The 18,925-nt window shown below is 37.7% G+C and overlaps 1 protein-coding gene across 3 annotated transcripts in view; it reads left to right on the forward strand.

Annotated features, from left to right (window-relative positions):
- Nucleotides 1-18,925, forward strand: part of astn1 (astrotactin 1) — a 263,789-nt gene that overhangs the window by 174,533 nt on the left and 70,331 nt on the right. For all 3 annotated transcript variants that reach the window (XM_053504192.1, XM_053504985.1, XM_053505503.1), the window contains 2 exons: nucleotides 12,787-12,891; nucleotides 14,960-15,148. In XM_053504192.1, the coding sequence (XP_053360167.1) occupies nucleotides 12,787-12,891; nucleotides 14,960-15,148 (294 nt within the window). The remainder of the gene's footprint in view (nucleotides 1-12,786; nucleotides 12,892-14,959; nucleotides 15,149-18,925) is intronic.

Below are 18,925 nucleotides of genomic sequence, written 5' to 3' on the forward strand. Positions count from 1 at the left end.
AGATTTTTATACATCATAAGAACCTTTACTCGAGTATTCATTAAATATCTAGTTAACTGGGAAATGTTTTAGCTTATGCCATGCTTAATTTGCACTCTTTACTATATAGTTGTTATTTCGACATTTTCATCTCCGCAAGCTTTGTCTTATATAAAGTTTTATGGGTGTCAATAATGCGAATCAGCTGTGCCGTAAACTTTCCAATTACTGATTGCCATTTTTAGTTAAGCTTGAACAACATAGGCATTTGCACAATTTATGTGTGTGCTGGTGGAAGTTTTGATAATATAATAGTAGTTTAAATAAATATTGTATGAAAGTCATTTTAAGCAGGTACAATTATAATTTAAACCTTATTAAAAATAGGATTATTATCCATCTTGTTTCCCTTCATACTAAAGTTACTGTAGGTCCGAATAGGTATTATGATTGGACGAGACCCATTCCACAAGTGGTAATAATAGAGCTAACACTAATTAAATACACTAACTGTAGGACACCAGTGTAGGTAAAAGTAGATTGGTACTGTCCTTAGTTCTGGAAAAGAGGGAAGAGCAGCTGTCTGCCAAAACCTTCATTCAAAACCAGTCCAGGAAGCACTTTTAGCAAGAAAACCCATCTGATAGCGTTATGTCATCATAAACAACACTTTGTTTCCCTACTAATCCCTTCTAAGTTGTTCCAAATTGTCTTTCACCTGAGTTGTTTCGTTCAGGCAGCAGATCCCAAACTGTTTGCTGATTTTCATGAGTTTTTGAGCATGTTAAGACCACGGAAAAGCTCTGGAAGAACGAAAGGGCCCTCACACAATATGATGGCATAGGACTGCTGTCAAAAGGGCCCTAACTACTGTAGCTTGTAACACCTCTCTGAATCCCAAATCTTTTTTTTTGCCCCCTGCACTTGCGAGTTAGCTGATGTTCTACAGTACATTAGAATGAGTTAAAATAACAAGAAAATCTCATGAGTTTATCAGGACTGTCCACCACCTCATGCTTTATTCCACTTAACATATGTCTACGTAGTACCAATAAAAACGCCTTTCACCCCTGTTATTTACACTAACTGTCCGGTGCCAGGTCCACCAGTTACAATTAGTTTCACCAGTCGCAGAGGAATATGTGTTTGCAGAACAAAATAACTGCTTAAATAAAGAAACAAATCATAATCTGTAGATAATAAATGGTGTTTGTGAACCTGTTGTATAAAAGCAATATCACACTTGAGGTTGTGTTGTTGTGCTGATTCACGATTGTGATATTATTATATTTTTATATTATTATCATATTATCATAATTATCACATTTTGATATTGCTGTAGCAGCTGAGGATGGTACCCACTGCAATGAAACAATTTAAACAGTGGAAATGGAACAATCTTGTTGAAGTACCTCAGGTCCTTAGCCATGGTGTTGAAATAGTGGAGATTATTCATCCATATATTACTGAAAGTGTGGCCCACCGAGGGCTGCAGGGAAAAAGGCAGGTGGTCATGCTCAAGAGCCCTCGGAGCTCCATAGCTTCCATACCTGAGGCTCCCCGAACAGTGTTCCCTACAAATGATCTATTAAATGTGTTACATTAGTCATGTGTTTGACATTTTGCCCTTGAATTACATCTTGAGGAAGTTAAGAGTCACAGGATGCATGATTTTCCTAGTGAAATAGGTTTTTGTAAGGGTTGGTCTTATTGAGTGTGTAAGAATGTTTCTTCCATTTCAATACGCATTCACATGGGGTGAAATATATTATTTTCTTGGGAAAAAAAAACCCACGATTACTAGTTTTCTATTAAACAGAACAGAAGAGATGCCAAGAAATTGATTAAATTACATAGCCTAAAATATTTTACTTGAAATTGTCCTGTGATCCTAATCTGCTCCTGTGTTGCAGAACAGTGCCAACAAACAGCATGCCAAACATTCTGCCACTAGCTTCAACTAATTGGATCCGAGTTGGCAATGTTGTGCAGGTTTGTGCTCCCACCCTTCCCCTTCCACCCTTGCTGGTTTGGGCATTTCCATGGCATGGTCAGTGTATTTGTCACTGTGTCAGCAACTCCTTGAGTCTATCCTCACGGCCCTCAAGGAGCAACACATTTATCTTTCTATTCATATTTAGCTTGGAAGTGATTCATCATAGACCTGAGAGTCCCATCAATTATTCCTGTGAGGGGAGGAGGAATGAGAGAGAGAGAGACTTTGAAAGGCAAATACATCTTGATTTAATTGGAAAGCATGTAGGAGGCCTACAGATGCCAAACACATTCATGCTGAGATATGAAAAGTGGTGGGATCTTCAAGCTTGCTGAATTCATTGATTGCTGCTCATGACCTTGGATTGGGAGTAATGTCTCAGTGCGGTCAGTGTTTAACTGTGGTCTGTTCGTGGGGAAGCGAAAAAATGGCCTTTTTCTTTTCTGTGGTAAAGAGCGCTGCTGCATTAAATGAGGGCTGTCGGTGCTAATCAGAATGGGGGTGGAGAAGTCACTGATCATTGCCAAAGCAAGTGAATCCTGGGAAAGTTCGAAAGCAAGCGGCTGACTAAGGACTTTTTTGACACTTTTGAAGATTTTTTTTTAAACTACTAAATGTGACCATTGGAGAGAGAATGAAATTGACAGAGGTTACATTTAAAATAATTCCAGCTAAGAGCATTTGATCTGAAGTATTTGAACTTAAAAAGTGACCATGCTTCCTACTGTACGTATCTGATAGTCTAGATCCACTATATCAGATCCTACAAAAGTGATTTTTACTTTTACTTTCCCCTCCACTGATAAGTAAGGAATTACCAAACCATGACTTTTTAATGTATTCTTGCTCATGTTTATGTTATCTGGTACTCTGGTTTTCTCCCACCCCCAAAATACATGACGATTAAGCTAATTACTGTAGCATTGCCAAATTACCAACAGTGTGTGAGTAAGTGTGTGTGTGCTCGTGCACTGTGCGCAATAGGGTGTACCTTTGTGACCCGAGTCCCCTGGGATACAGTAGGTTCCAGGCCTGTACAGGATAAGCAGTATGAATGAGTGAGTGAATTATCTGGTATCACCCAAATGAAGTCTGAGTCTGGCTTACCCCAGGGTTTCTTCCACATGTCTTCTCAGGGTTTTTTACTACAGTATTAGGGACAAACTCATACAGTATTTTCTTTTTTTTAATTTCTGTAACGTTCCTGTTCGACAGTGATTATTGTTAAAAGTGCTATACAAATCAAATGTAATTGTTTAAAAATTTAACCTTTAAGTAATTGATCAGGATGGGATCACTTACAAAGGTCTAGAATAAAGTGATGATAGTCTTGTTAATGGTCATTCTCTGATAATGCAAGTGCAACAAGTGTGTTATAAGCTTCTGTATGCATTAAGGGTACGTTCTGAGTAGGAAGATAGTCTTACTGAATTTTTACTCATGACTGTGTGTGAGGAATTCGGTGTTTTCTAGGAGATTGTTTTGCTGTTAAATTGGGTTGTACATGTGATTTGCAGGTTTGCATTCGGAGCTCAAGTTCAGTACTTGATTCCCTCTTGGGATTTTGCAGCTTACTGCATCCTTTTTATCTTGAAAAACAAATACATATTTTGTAACGGTATCTGCATAAATTAGGATAACAAATGATAAACACATCCTCTGGCAGCCTCGAAACGTTTTTCAGACTCAGTGAGGTGAAGAATTTTTCCCAGATTATATGATTTGACTGTGACTGATTTGACTGCAGGACTTGAATAAACATGAAGATGCTATGTTCAGTTTAATAAAAAGCAAGCACAATATAAAATATTTAGAAACCAGGACCGAAAAAAAAGTTAAATGTAAAATAATGAATGAATTTTACAGATGAAACGTTCAGAATTAACAGCCAAAGTTGGAGTAAAATATATATTTACCGTCAGTCATCACTTGTGTACCAAAACAATTGATCTTTTCATGCTCTGACAGTTAGCTCCTCTGGGGTGTTTTTGTGGCACCTTGTGACACTTAGTTCAGATATGGCATTGCAAAGACAGGAAAGAAAAATCTATATTTTATTAGCAGAGGCTGTAATTGGTACTGTGACGGAAGGTCACGCCTTCGGGGCAGTCAGCTCCAGACCTGCTGGTGGCATCTATTCCATAACAAAGATAAGTCTTTTTTTTTCTTTTTTTTTGGAACCGCCACTCAAAATCTTCTTGTTATTGTATTGGCAGTTTTTTTTTTTCCTTTTTTTTTATTACATCTAATCTTTGTGCTTCCACTATTCCATTTCATTTTGTTTAAACTTAATAAATATTATTTTTGTTCAACCATTCACTTAACATTTTTATTTTCATTAATTTACAATTTGATGATTGTTTTTTGTGTAAAAATAAATCAAGTGTTAAATGAACATATAATTGCTTAATGTGATAAATCATATAAAGAGCTTATTCTTCATAAAAATGACACTAGGCGGCAATTTGTCAGCTCACTGCCAATATCCTGTCTTTCAGTTGGTGTCCCCCATCTGTCTGTCAGCAGCATTTGGAAAACACAGCGCATTTGCCAGGGAAATTACAGTTCTCGGTTGCCATGTATTCAGCGATCTTGTTTTACTAACTGTGCTGAACAGCTTTCCTAACTTGCAAGATAATTGCTATGTTAATAAACAAGTAAAATTTGCTGCAGCCGTCCACCACACTGTATAAATTTGCACAATCTTCTCTGCTAATGACTTTTCAGCTTTCCTTCTAAATGGGTGGATGGAATCAAACGTGACAGAAGGATTACACTTATAATGATTATTATTTCGACATGATATAGTAGGAGGCCCTTATATACACATCCTGGACAGCGGCACAGAGAGAAGAATGATATTAAAGTTTTCGAGTGTTTGTATGTCATGACATGCTTGTCACCCGTGTCATGAGTGTTCAAAGTCCCAGGCTCTACTAATATTCAACATTATAGCCTCTCTCAATGGTAATCACATGTGGGGTTTAATTTATTCTTTGACACTGATTAATTGCAGCGGATTGCCAGAGCCATTTCCTGCAGTAAATGTCGATTAATTAGTTGACAACATTAGAAGTGATAATTAATACAGTGGGTGCCACAGCATGGGCTCTGCAGTCCTTAAGGATGGCCATAGTGCTGCCTGTCACCACGAGTATCTGTGAAAATGACATCCAAGCATCTGTGACCAGCTCCCTCTCCCCAAGACAGCGCCTCGTGGCGCATCTTTTACACAAGCGATAGGTTGATTAACCAGTGTAATGGTACTGTATACTATAACAATGTTAGAAGGAATCTTTACAGCATATATACCTACAAGTGCTGTATGTTCTGGCGACTTTATTGGGAAGATCTGTGAACTTGCTGCTTCATGCAGTCATCACCATGTAGCAGGAAGGCAATTCGTTCACAACTTATACAGATAAAGTGCTTTAGGTCATGGTCAAATTAAAATGGGGAAAAAAAATTATTTCATTGACTGTGACTCGTGCATAGATATTCTAAATAATAATTAAATAGCGTGCAGAGGTTTTAAAAGGTCTTGGCTTCTGAAAGCAAAGCAAGAACCTTATAATAACCACAAGATTTAATAATTATGTTAGCTTCATCTTTCTGTGGCATTTAATGAGGTGTTAAAATGTATATTTATGAGCAGATATTATTGATATTATAGAACGCTGTCTCCTATTCATCAAAGGACTTAAAATCAAGCAGTGTTTTGCCATGATCGTATGCCATTACACAATTTTCTGTCTTATTCATGAAATCAAAAGAAGCGATGATTTGAGTACAAGTAATGAATCTTCTTGAGCTGCTTGGACCCAAGCTCCTACCCATGAGTCCTTTAATTAACGTCACATGCGTGCAGCACAGCACAATTTATCTAAATATGTATAGCTAATTTACTTGCCTTCATTTATAAAGGCATTGCAATAGTAAGATGATAAAGGGAATGGTTCAGGGGGCTTTTCAAGATATGAGTTCTGCATTCTGGTTTCTATTTACAAAGAGTAAATGTTGTCAGAGAAGCGCATTGCTCACTGGATGTGTGCAACTGTTATAATAAACAGAATTATATTGATAACTTGGATTAAATTACCATTTTTGGTCGTTATAAAGTTATTTTTAAATTTAAATTGAATTGCATCATTCAGAATTGTTGGCGGAATTGTATAGTTAAATTTGGCTATACACGATTTTGATTATTATTATTATTATTATTATTATTATTAATAATAATAATTTGGACACACCAGAAGGGAGTTGCTCTGGAAGCTTTACAGAAACACTATAAGATTAGCCAAGCTTATTTCCTTTTTATGGATGTCAGAAATCTGTTCTTCCATCTTGGTCAGAGGCCAAAGTGAGGTTGAACACTGACGTAGCTGTCACTGGCGGTGATTCATTCTCTTGGCACTAAGTCCCTCTCCCAGACTCCCTCTCAATTAAAATGCCAGCATATGGCCCGGTGACCATCCAAACTCCAAGCTATAAGTCTGCTGAGATGCCTTGAGACATTGACATGCTCTGTCCACATGAACAACTGTGTCACCTTGAAATTTAGCAGTGTCCCCTCTATATTTTTTTGTGCACAAAAAAAAAAAGTAAATAATAAAAAAAAAATGGAAATGTCTAATGACATCCATTCCTCGGAAATACACACATCAGCCATAACCTTAAAACCACCGAGAGGTGAAGTGAATAACATTCATTATCTGGTTACAGTGGCACCTGACAAGGGGTTGGATATATTAGGCACAGTGAACAGCCAGGTATTGAAGTTGATGTGCTGGAAGATGGAAAAATTGGCAAGCATAAAGATCAGAAGAGTTTGACAGCCAAATTGTGATGGCAAGAAGACTGGGTCTTTAAAATGACAGTGTTGTCTCAGCTACGTCTGAATCTTTTAATGCCTAAACTAAACTAATTTAAACTTTTAATCACTATAAAATATGGTCTTTTGCATGTAGGTGAAAAATGCTAAATTCTAACAGATTGTAGAAACTCAAAGTGCAATTAAATTCTCAAAATTAAAGGGGAGGATTAATTAAATGTAAATGTAAACAACCATAAATAAAAACATTTTTTACCAATAAAAACTCAACAATGGTAATGTCTTTCAACATTTCTGTAAGATCTTTTCTCTTGGATGCTCTTAAGGACATGACAAGCTGCATTTATTTTTTATTTTTTGTCTAATTAACTTCCAGACAGAGGAGATAATAGAGGCTGGTGGCGGAGCAACTTGTAACGCCTGCTGTAATGTAACTAATAATGAAAATGAACCTATCTTGTGCTCATCCCATACCATTAAATTTAACTATCCATAGTTCCTGCTCATCTTGATTTATGCACACTTACATTCCATGCAGACTTAAATAATTCTTTTGATTGTGTAAAGCTGCTTTGCGACGATGACAATTGTTAAAAGCGCTATACAAATAAAATTGAACTGATTTTGAATAGTTGAAAACAAGTGTATAGTTTCCTTAATGATTATAACGGCACTGTGTTATTTCTCACATACTCTTAATTTGTAGCAAAATAAATATATCTATGTTTCTCAGTGTTTTGTTGGAGCCCACATTATTTACAGTATTAAACATACCACGTCAGGTCTCCCCACTTAGTTTAGTGAACAAAAGTCATATCCCGGTTAAACAATTCTATCATTGTCCTCCTGTTTCACCAGTCTTCAGCTTATCCAAGGGTGAAATGGAACATGTGCTACATCTGCTAGTGGTTTATCGTCTTGCAGGAGCCATACTGTATGAGGACCGCTATCAGCGATCTTCTATCGCAAAGACTTTGAATGGGTGGATTTGGTGCCTTGGTGTCTTTTGGGCTCTTTAGTTGCATGTCATTGATGCTGAATCAATTTTAAATCCAGGATTCTATCAGCTTCTCAGCATGTGCCTGTGTGTGTCCATCAGCAGCATGTTTTTTTCCTTTTTCTCCCAGTTGGAGATTCAAAGTTCAGCTCAGTCTTTAACAATGGCACTACTGACTGGCAGATTTGTGTCTTTAGCTCCTAAAGTTGTGTTTGCAAGGTGAAGTTTGCTAGTATTAATCATTCTGTCAGACAAGAGCACAGACCCCAAAGGGTGAAAAAAAAGAGAGAAAGGCCTGTGGATTTTAGCTGAGAGCAGAGAAATCGAGGGTGTGTACTGTGTTGGGAGCTTGTTATTAATCCTAACAGTGACATGTGCTGCACAAACGCCAGGGTGCTCCATGGGGGCAAATGCATCTTTTCCGTTTTAGATGGATCTAAGCGAGGGGCGCTCAGTGTGAGCATACTGCGCGAGCACGTATTTAGAGCCTTATTTATCAAATACATGCACTCTGTCAGAGTGCTAACAGGGTAAAAGAACACAAAAAAGCAGAAATGCAGTCTCTATGCTTCTATCCATGTCCAATTTCAAACGATGCAGCAAAAGAAATTGTGTAAATTGATTTATATATGCTGCTTAAATTCACAATTCTGAAACAACTCAACAAGATAAAGATTAAAGCACACACACCACCCAGGAGCTTTCTATAGCCAAAGCACAAATCCTGGTGCAGGAGTTGATGGTGTTTTTTCCTCAATTGAAGCGTTGCTTCTCATAAAGTAAATTCTGCTAGACTGCAAGTAAGGACTCAGTGATATCAGAGCATAGGCCTGGGTGTGTGTGTATTTATTTTAATTGTAATTTTTTTTGTGTGTTTAAACTTCAAGGTAGCCATCTTTTGCTTGGATTAAGGCTTTGCACGTTTTTGGCATTCTCTTAGTTAGGCTCATGAGCACCTGGAATGCTGTTTCATCAATCTTGAAGGAGTTCCCAGAGGTGTTGAGTACATGTTGGTTGCTTTTTCTTTACTCTTCGCTCCAACTCTTCCCAAACCATCTGAACTGGATTTAGATCAGGTGATTGTGGAGGCCAGGTCATTAGATGCAGCACTCCATCACTCTTCGTCTTGGACAAATAGCTCTTACATAACCTAGAGGTCTGTTAGGGGCCATTTTCTTGTTGGAAAACAGATGATGGTCCGACTAAGTGCAAAGCAGATGAGATAGTATGTCACTGCAAAATTCCGTGGTAGCCATGGTGGTTAAGTATGTCCTCAATTTTGACTAAGTCAATGTCACTAACAAGCCCCACACCATCACACCTTCTCCATGCTTTACAGTGGAAACCACACATTCAGGAACCATCTGTTCACCCTCTCTACTTTTAACAAAGACACGGTCTGAACCAAAAACCTCAAACCTCAAAAACCAAAGGACAGTTTTCCACTGATCTAATGTTTATTTCTTGTGTTTCTCTTCCCAAGTAAGTTCCTCATGCTTGCTCTTTTAAAGTTCTTTGCCACAATTTGACCATGAAGGCCTGACTCACAGATCAGTGGAGATAACTTGTTGTACTCTGTATAATGACAACACATGCTTCTCCTTCATTTGTAAATTTGAGGCTGGTCATTTTAATAAACGTATCCTCTGCAGCAAAGGTAGCTCTTGGTCTTTTTTTCCTGGGTTCGTCCTCATGAGAGACAGCTTTGCATCATAGAGTTTGATGGTTTTGGCGACTGCACTTAATTCGAAGTGGGATACATTAAATTTTTTAAAATATTTCGGATTGACTGACCTTCATTCCTTAAGGTAATCATGGACTGTCTGTTTTCTTTACTTAACTGAGTGTTTTTTGCCATCATATGGATTTGTACAGTAGCTGTAGTAGTACTGATACAACTATTGATTCTGTACTTGCCCTGGACAATTAATGGTCTAAAGCACATTAAGAAGCCACGGAATGTCACTAATTAACTTGACAAGTCACAACTGTGAACTGAACACCATTTCAAGTGACTACCTTGTGAATCCATCTTGTGAGAGAATGCCAAGCTGTCATCAAAGCTAAATGTATCTGCTTTGTACAATCTAACATATTAAACATATTCTAGGCTGTTTAATAGTTACATGTTCTTTTATAGTTTGGAATAATCCTCAGTATTAATGTGCAGTGTTGAAAATAATAGAAATAAAGAAATAATACTGAAGAAGAAGAAGATATGTCCATTGAAGATATGTTATTTTTAAATAACTATGAAATAACACATACGGCATTGGGTAATTAAGTAACAACAACAATTTTCGATTGTTATTTTAAGTTTATGTTATTTGACAATGATCAGCTGTTCTGGAACAATACTTGTAAGAACAGTATCGTCAAGTGCATTTGCCAAACCCATCAAGCACCACACTGAAACTAGTTCTCATGAAGACCTTCCCAGGACCAAAACATACCTCTGCAGAGGAGAAGCTCATTTAGAGTTACCAGCCTCAGGAATCACAAATTAACAGCACCTCAGATTAGAGTCATTATCAAGGCTTTACAGAGCATGAGTAGCAGACACGTCTCAATATCCAACTGTTCGAAGGAGATTATTGTATCATTTGGATGCCTTCAGCATTGTTTTACAAAAACAGGCAGTTTTATGCTAGTGTGAAAATTCCTTATTTTGTGCTTGGTAATAAAATCTATACAGAAGAACAAAATGTATTTTTCATGTTAAGAGGAATGTTTCACACCTTTCATGGTCTGTCAGTATTTGCCTTGCTTCTAAAAGATGTCAGATTGAGTTTGCAATATCATAAACCTAAAAATAAGGTTGCTCTGCTTAGTACCGGGTACATTATGACCCATGCAAGCCTCCAGATGTGGTAAACATGACGGTGGACTAAATTGATATATGGCAACGGTGCCCCATGTGGCTTGTCGAGGCTGACAGTTGCTACAGGAGACGATATGATTGATCACCTCAGCCGCACCTACATATGGTAGTGTGTGAGAAGTTGAAATTCTGCTTTAGGCAGAGCAGTGATGGGTCTCATCTATTGAATGATGACCGACACATGCGGCTATGTTTTTTCATTTGTAGAAATTGGTAATGCTGCATCTTCTATTCATAATCTATGACCCAAAACAGATGGTCTATAGCCCGTCATTTTGTAGGAATCACTGCTTGTACTGTAATAAAATTTTACACACGCACGCGCGCACACACTCATACACATAAACACACACATACACACTCACTCACACTCACACACACACACTCACACACACTCATGCACACAATTACACACACTCACTCACACACACAATCACACAAACACACACACGATGGAGTGTTGGAATATTCTCTGGTTTATCCACAGATCAAAAACGTGTGCAATTTCTGAGCCAAACACCCTGACACATATCAAGCACATCAAAGAGCATGAGCTATTCACATGTTCTATAGAAATCCAGGGAAATTAAAAAGGGGACTGTTAAAAACATCTTGGAGAAAGTATTCAAGGGAAAAAAGCCAAGGGGGAAAGCACAGTCTATGAAAAAAAATTAAAAAAACATTAAACATAAATGTTAAATATGTTGAACTTTAATGTTTTTCTTGTTTTATGTTTTAATATTCAAAAATACCAGACTTTCAGTGAGTCTCAGACTTTAGGACCCCATTTATATTAAACTAAACAGTAACACATACTGGACTAAACACAACAACACATGCTAGACTAAACACACCAAAACATACTATCCTAACGACAACAAGACATACTAGACTAAACGCAATAACACTCATCATCGTCTATACCGCTTTATCCTGTATACAGGGTTGCTGGCCCAGGAGACTTAGGACATGTGGCAGGGTACACTCTGGACAGGGTGCCAATCCATTGCAGGGCACACTTATTTACACAATACGGGCAAATTTTGGGAATGACAATGAGCCTAACCTGCATGTCTTTGGGCGGTGGGACAAAGCCAGAGTACCAGACGGAAACCCACCAAACACGTTGAGAACATGCAAACTTCATGTACACAGAGGCAGGAATCGAACCTGGACCATGGAGGTGCAACACAACAGTGCTAACCACTAAGCCACCATGCTGCCACGCAACCCTCATACTAGACTAAACACAATAACATACCAGACTAAACACAATAACACATACTAGACTAAACACAGCAAAAATATCAGACTAAACATACATGTAATAACACATACTAATCTAAACGCAACAACACATACTAGACTGCAATAACACATACAGTACTGTAATAGACCAAACACAATAACACATAGTAGACTTAACGCAATAACACATACTGTACCAGATGAAATGCAGTAACACATACTACACCAAACGCAAGAACACATACTAATCTAAACGCAATAACACATACTAGACTAAATGCAATAGCACATAGTAGACTAAATGCAGTAACACATAGTAGACTGTTCTTGAAGCCCTGTTTGATATGAATCCTAGTTTGGCTCCTCTTGGGAAAAGGTCCCTCAAGGTGTTTTAAATTCCTTTTTCATTTTCTAATTTTGCTGATTGTAGAGTCGGGGCAAAAAGGACAAGAGGCACTTTGAGTCCTTTAAGGCTTAAGCATGTTCTCATGTGACTAAATGCGAATGCATTGATTTTCAAGTAGTGACAGAATGGGGTATAATTCTCAGTAAGGCAGTGAATTGCCTGCATGAAGAGCTGAACCAATCAAGCAAGGTTAGGAGTAACAGCTGCTCCTGCAGTTTCTGGAGTTGATGGGAAAAAAAGTTGCACAATTGCCAATTTATGTGGTTTAATAAAAATCCCCGTAAACATTTAGCAATTAGTTGAAAAATATTATGTCACAAAACTAACAGCAGTATGCTTTTTAAACAGAAGTACCGCTAAAGCAATAGAGTCAAATTCAACAGTTTTGGATTGATTTTCCTTCCAGTCACTTTTGTGTTCTGTTTTGCACTGTTTTGTGTTTCAGGCATGGTGAACTACAGCGAAGTTAGTGGATATCCTCTACTGCAGCACTGGAAGCTTCGTTCCATTTTGTATCATGTCAGGCTTAACCAGTGGACCCTCTCTCAAGGTAAACATCACTAGACAACATTGATTTGTATCGTGACCGCCACACTCCTCCACTGGCCAGCGTCTACATTGTCGGGTACACTTGCCATTACAAAGAAAGAGATTGGTACGTGCTACACACATACTAATGACTAATGACGTCATGTCTAGACAGCAATCTACAGTACTTTCGTTCTCAGGTGCGGATTTAGCCTACATGTCTGACACCTGAGAATGTGCCCAAAACCACCTTCTCAAGCAGACTCAGGCAGGGTTCCCCAGTGCGGAACGATTGTGTTCTCACTGAACAAAATGACCCAGACTTTGGGGTCAAGTGTTCTCACAAACAATCTTGGGGCCCTAATGTAAAAAAACGCCTAAAACAGCTCTCAGTTTTCTCCAGTCTTTCCTCTGTAAGCTTGCTAGAGCTCAAGGCCACATGTTAAATTTATGATCAATAATCAGAGCAGGTAGGGACTCCAGAAAAAAAATGTGTTTGCTGTCCTTGAGAGATCAAAACTTTGGATCTCAATGATGGCACAGCCATCTGTGGCCAGAACCCAGAAAAGCTAAACTGTCTGTGCTTTCTGTGTAAGAGGGATGGCTTATATAGCCCCTGTCAGTCACAGTGTCAGTAGCCAATTGTGACTTGATAAAATATTGGCTGAAAAGGGCAGACTTCATCGGCTGACTTCATATGTGTCTGAGGAAGCATGAGTTTCCTGCCACCCTCCCAGTTTGGTTACTGTCACATGATGGAGGAGAGCTGGCCGTTATGTGAGACTTGGCAGATGACCAAATTGTGGAGAAAATGTTGGGATCAGAGCAGGTAAAAGCCCACAACTTTAACAGATTTTTTTTGTCCTGAGTTAACAAATGATTTTGGGTCTATGTAGGTATTTTGGACGAAAGATTTTTTTTTAAATTGAGCTTCATGTGTGTAAATGCCATGACAGAACCCATTTTGAACATGCCTTAGTGGATATCTCCTGTTTTTTTTTTTATTTTTTAAGTCTAATGATCCATTCCGCATTCGATGAACTGTACTGTAAGATTCCCAACTATAGTCAATAAGGCAGATGAGCAATTAGTTCATTTGAGCTTATACACATTTAAATTTTTACAAAATGTTTTACATTATTTATTTTTTGGCTTTATTTAATAATCATTTGTTTCATATGCATATTATTAATTACACAGCATCATAGCAAGTAGCATTGCTTCACTCTTACATACAGTCATACAGTAAATGACGCTAGTGTTTGATTTTATATTACAGTGTGCAGTGGTTCTTCCGGATGATTATTTTATCACTCATTAACAGTAAAAAAAAAATCTTTTTATGGTTAAGTTCTGAATGTTTTGAGCAAAGCATTAGACTGAGGATTATTATTTAGTATGAAGTCCTTTTATTCTTCAAAACCTGCTGGATCGTGCTGGGTATACTGTAGAGTCACAGGACATTTGGTACACTGGTGTCACTCACTCACTCCATGCCTGCTTGGTTGCTTCCTGAATATCGTGTACAGAAGACGGATTCATGACTGCTACTGTCTTCCTCACCATTGTCCAACAGTTTTTTATTGGGTTTAGGTCTGGAGATGACACAGGCAGTGGTTCCAGAAACTGATGCCATTGTCACATAGCCATGTCAGTGGCCAAACGTGCTCTGGCTGACTCGCACTTTACTTCTGTGTAGTATTTTTTTTTACTATTTTAAAAAGAAAGAAAAAAAAAGTTTATATATTGAAATTTTTTTTTTTCAAAGGTCAAAAGCACAGCCCACACACATGCACATGGATTTCTGCAGGGTTTTGTGTTTGTTTGTTTAGCCAACCTTCTTTTCCCTAGATAATCGTTTTCTTGCACAGAGCACTGAGTAATGAAGTTTTTTGAATGTTGTGTTCAAATATGATTTTTTTTTTTTACTATTTCACCCAAAGACATGGAGAAGTATGGTTAATAAGTTAGAATTCTTTATTTTTACTTTGAAATAATGTTGCTGTGACTTTCTATTAAGATGATTTGATGCCGGAATGAAATATGTTTTTTATGTTTTCTACTTTCTTCAGCTTTCTTTGTTTCTTTAGCTTTCAGTTCCGCCATCCATTCTTTGGACGGTGCCACGCTACGCAGTGATTTTGTGTCCATTCTGAAGGAGTTTGGGAATCATTTTGTCCAGGAGGCGGTGTACGGCTTCGAGGAGTCCTGCACCATCTGGTACCCCAATAAGCAGGTGCAGCGCCAGCTGTGGCTCGAGTATCAGGATATCAGCAAAGGTGAGACGGATTACAATTTTACGTACATTTATTTTACTGCCCTGCTTTGGGGTAGTACTCATCTTAAATACCTAAAATACACTTATTATAGGTTAAAACAATAAGCATCCATATTGGTGTGGTATGCTAAAAAAAGAGGGAAAAAAAAAAATAAATATATATACACACACACTTCAGGAAAGGAAAATATGCATGATGTATTATGTAATAATGATTATAACATATATGGTAGTGGTAGTATATTATGATATATAACATATATAATGTAAAGGAAAACATTTAGTTTTAAAATATTTATATAGTATAGTTTTTCTATTCCTGAAGTATGTATAATTTTTTGCTATACTATATATTTCTTTAAAATTGTATATAAGCATTTTTTTTTTTTATAAAACCCAAGTTACAGAATTTGTTAAACAGGTCAGATCCTGAGATATTTAGGGTTGGAGACAAATGTGAACTTGCAGTGTGATTGGCAGTTTATATAAAGATTACACATTTAAATCATATTTATTTAAATTGCACACACAAGTGTAATCATATTTGTGTGCACCTATGTTATACGCTATGTTTTTTTTATTAATGACCTTAAAGAAAGCAATCCAAACGCAGTCCAAAATTAAGAAAAAATTATAAATAGTAATTTAACTGGGATGAATGTGGTGGCACTCTATAAACACTGGAGGAGTTTGCGCCTGTGATAGCTACACTTCTTACAGGGTCTGACCTTTTTTATCTGGCAGGAATTTATAGTTTGGTTTACCCTACAAAAACTACAATATACTTTACCAAAAGAAAGATAAATCAGGCACACTGTTTGCCATGATAGTATTCAAATATCTCTGTTTTATATGAGTTATTTTCAAACAATAAAAAGTAAAAAATATATATATATATATTAATGTACTGTTCCCTTAAATTAATGTATACCACTAGGTCTAGACAGTGTACTCTGTCAAGCTTTAAATTGCTTTATTGGCATTAAAACTTAGAAATCACTGTAATTAAAACAATAGGACATGCACTGAGTACATTGTGAACCGGTAAAGGACAAATCTGGTAGAGAAGCCTGACATTTAATCAATTTGATGCACTTTGAGGAATGACTCAAGAGGCACGTCTTGATGAGCGACGTGAAAAGTGGTCTGCTTAGACCACTGTATAGTCCTGCTTGTCCTGAGTGGGAGTGAAAGGAAACTAAACCCCAGCGCTGCTCTCGGGTGGTTAGCTACAGCTGTTCGATCGATAGTGGAGGGCAGGGCATGATAGAAAGCCTTTGGCTTCCCATCTGAACCTGAATTCCTGCCAGCTTACCCCAGGCCTTATTAGACACTTTCCTGCACTTGGCTTAATTCTGTACAAACATACTCGCAAGGTTAGTGTGGACATATCTAAGGACAGACAACTGAGATTGCTTTTTACTAATATGTACCTCTTACAATAAACACAACTGCTTATTTTTGTCCATGTGGAAAGACTCCATACTGTATAAACCGTTTCTGTGGTCCCCACATTAAATAGGGGCACGTAAGTCACACAATATTGTTGATGTTGTTTTTTTATATTTCATAAAATACATGTATGAAACAGTAAGAACTGCAGTCAAACGATTTGTGCTTAAAAAGGTTGCCTAAATCCCAGATGTACCCGTTTGTCCTTTTTCACTTCACAATAAAAAGCAGAAGCAGCAAATATTGTGATGCCTATTTATGGTATTATTTCTGATGTGTCTGTTCAGACAACATCTAACCATGTATAGTGCATTCATAAAGAATATTGTTAAAATGATATTTTTGTGTCGTCTGCCCGCAAAGCGTAGACAACACAGAGGGATCACAATCCGTCGTTTATTTTTGCGCCGTCTCTAGTGAGCGTCAGCATCTGTCATCGTCACACTTTCCCCCTAAACCATTCATAGGAATTTGACCAAACCATCACAAAACCTTATTAGGCAGCGTGGATGTGCACTGTTTAAATTTCTATTTTAGAAGGGGCATACAAAGTGCATTTTATTTATTTTTTTACTTAAAATCTCTAACCATGCTCCTGCTGCACATGGCGTTTACAAAGCGGCTCCTGTAATTGTGCTGTTTTGTTGAATCATTTGAAAAGTGTGCTATAAAGCATGACTGAATAACTGCGAGCCCAGATCTCACCTAAAAGCCGTTCTCCACACTCTCGATCTCTACATTTATGTATACATTTCTGTACAGATTGAACCAGCTTAACCTATGTACTACCTAAAAATACGGATACATTAGCTGATAAACAGAACTGTACTGCATGTGCACATTATTTTGGCTGCTTAGTCAATATAAGTACACTAGATTATCCCGTATAGATTTGCTAAGCACATACGGTTATATGGTTTTCACTTATCGTCAGATTGGTTAAGTTTGTTTTAGGCAGAACATTTTGCGATTTATAATTGATGCAAGTTTGGTGATGAGACCATTTAGCTGTTTTTCCTTCAGTAGCTCCCTCACATTTTATAGATGAGAGAGCTTTAAGTAAGCTTAACTTAAGCTATTCAAAATGTTGAGTTTTGTTGAACCCCTGGTACTCAGAGCCATCCATCTTTTTACTTGTGGTTGTTTTCACATCTCAGACAAAAGCGGATAAGTAATGACCCTCCTTCGCTTCGACCCAGTAGCTCACACACACTACTGTTTCCTTTGCACCAATCTACCTCTTTTCCTTCTTTCCAAGGACATTGTGCTTTGCAATTCACAGAAAGCTTTTTACTCGTGACAGATGGCATTAAATGATTGAGTTTTCCTACCTACTTGCTCGCTCAATTTATCTTCATTTTGCAAGTCTGTGACACATTCATGGACACTATTATGTGTTGAAAGTCAGGAAAGTTTAAGAAATCAGCAAAGTGTTTTTCTTCCCCCCGCCTCGGTTTGTTGATGGTTAATGTTTGTCATTTTAGACTCCTTGGTGACATTTCATGAGGTTATATGAATTAGGACCACCTACAGTACCGTAATGTCAAGGGAATCAACACCTGGGTCATCAGATGGGTTGGAGAGAGAGAGAGAGAGAGAGAGATGTTAGTCCTTCAGTAAAAGGTCTCACTCTTTAGGTGTGGGTAATGAGCTCACTGGAGACTTGGCTGGAGATTTGTGCTCTTGCCCTCGGCCCAGATAAGATGAACCTTGTGGGAACTGCTGCTCTACTCTGAGGCAGATTTTCTACATAGAGGGAGACGTCGTCCACCTGCCTCATACATATTCATCCTGGTGATAAGGAAAAACCTTGGTGCAATCTTGATGAATTAGCAGAAAATTATGCAGAAATGACTACTCAGTAAGTGAAAAAGTGGAATATTTTGTCTCACATTAGTTTTTTCTTGATTTGTTGCATACCTGCAAGGAGACGTTCTTGCCATTAACTATGTACACAGCAGTTTGCTAAAATATACATCACATTAAACTGGTTTTATGTCTGTGCGCATGAAATCCTTTTGTGTTCGAAAGCTGTTGATGGGACGTGAGTGCTGTGTTCTCAATAAATATTGATGAGTACTGACATGTGGAATCAATGATGATCTTGAAAAAACTGGTCAATAGATGAAAATGCCTTTATTCATCACAATTAGCCTACATACAGTACAAAGCAGGAAACCAGAACATCCAAAGCAAGCAGTGTAGATTACTGATTAATGAATATCAGTAATTGCTTAAACTGCTCCAGGTCTTGCTTGCCTTTAATAAATATAACAAAGAGAAAGAGATGATCAGAAGATGGATACTCTCACTTCCTTGCCTGCCA

This window comes from Clarias gariepinus, chromosome 1 (assembly GCF_024256425.1).
Source record: "Clarias gariepinus isolate MV-2021 ecotype Netherlands chromosome 1, CGAR_prim_01v2, whole genome shotgun sequence".
NCBI lineage: Eukaryota > Metazoa > Chordata > Actinopteri > Siluriformes > Clariidae > Clarias > Clarias gariepinus.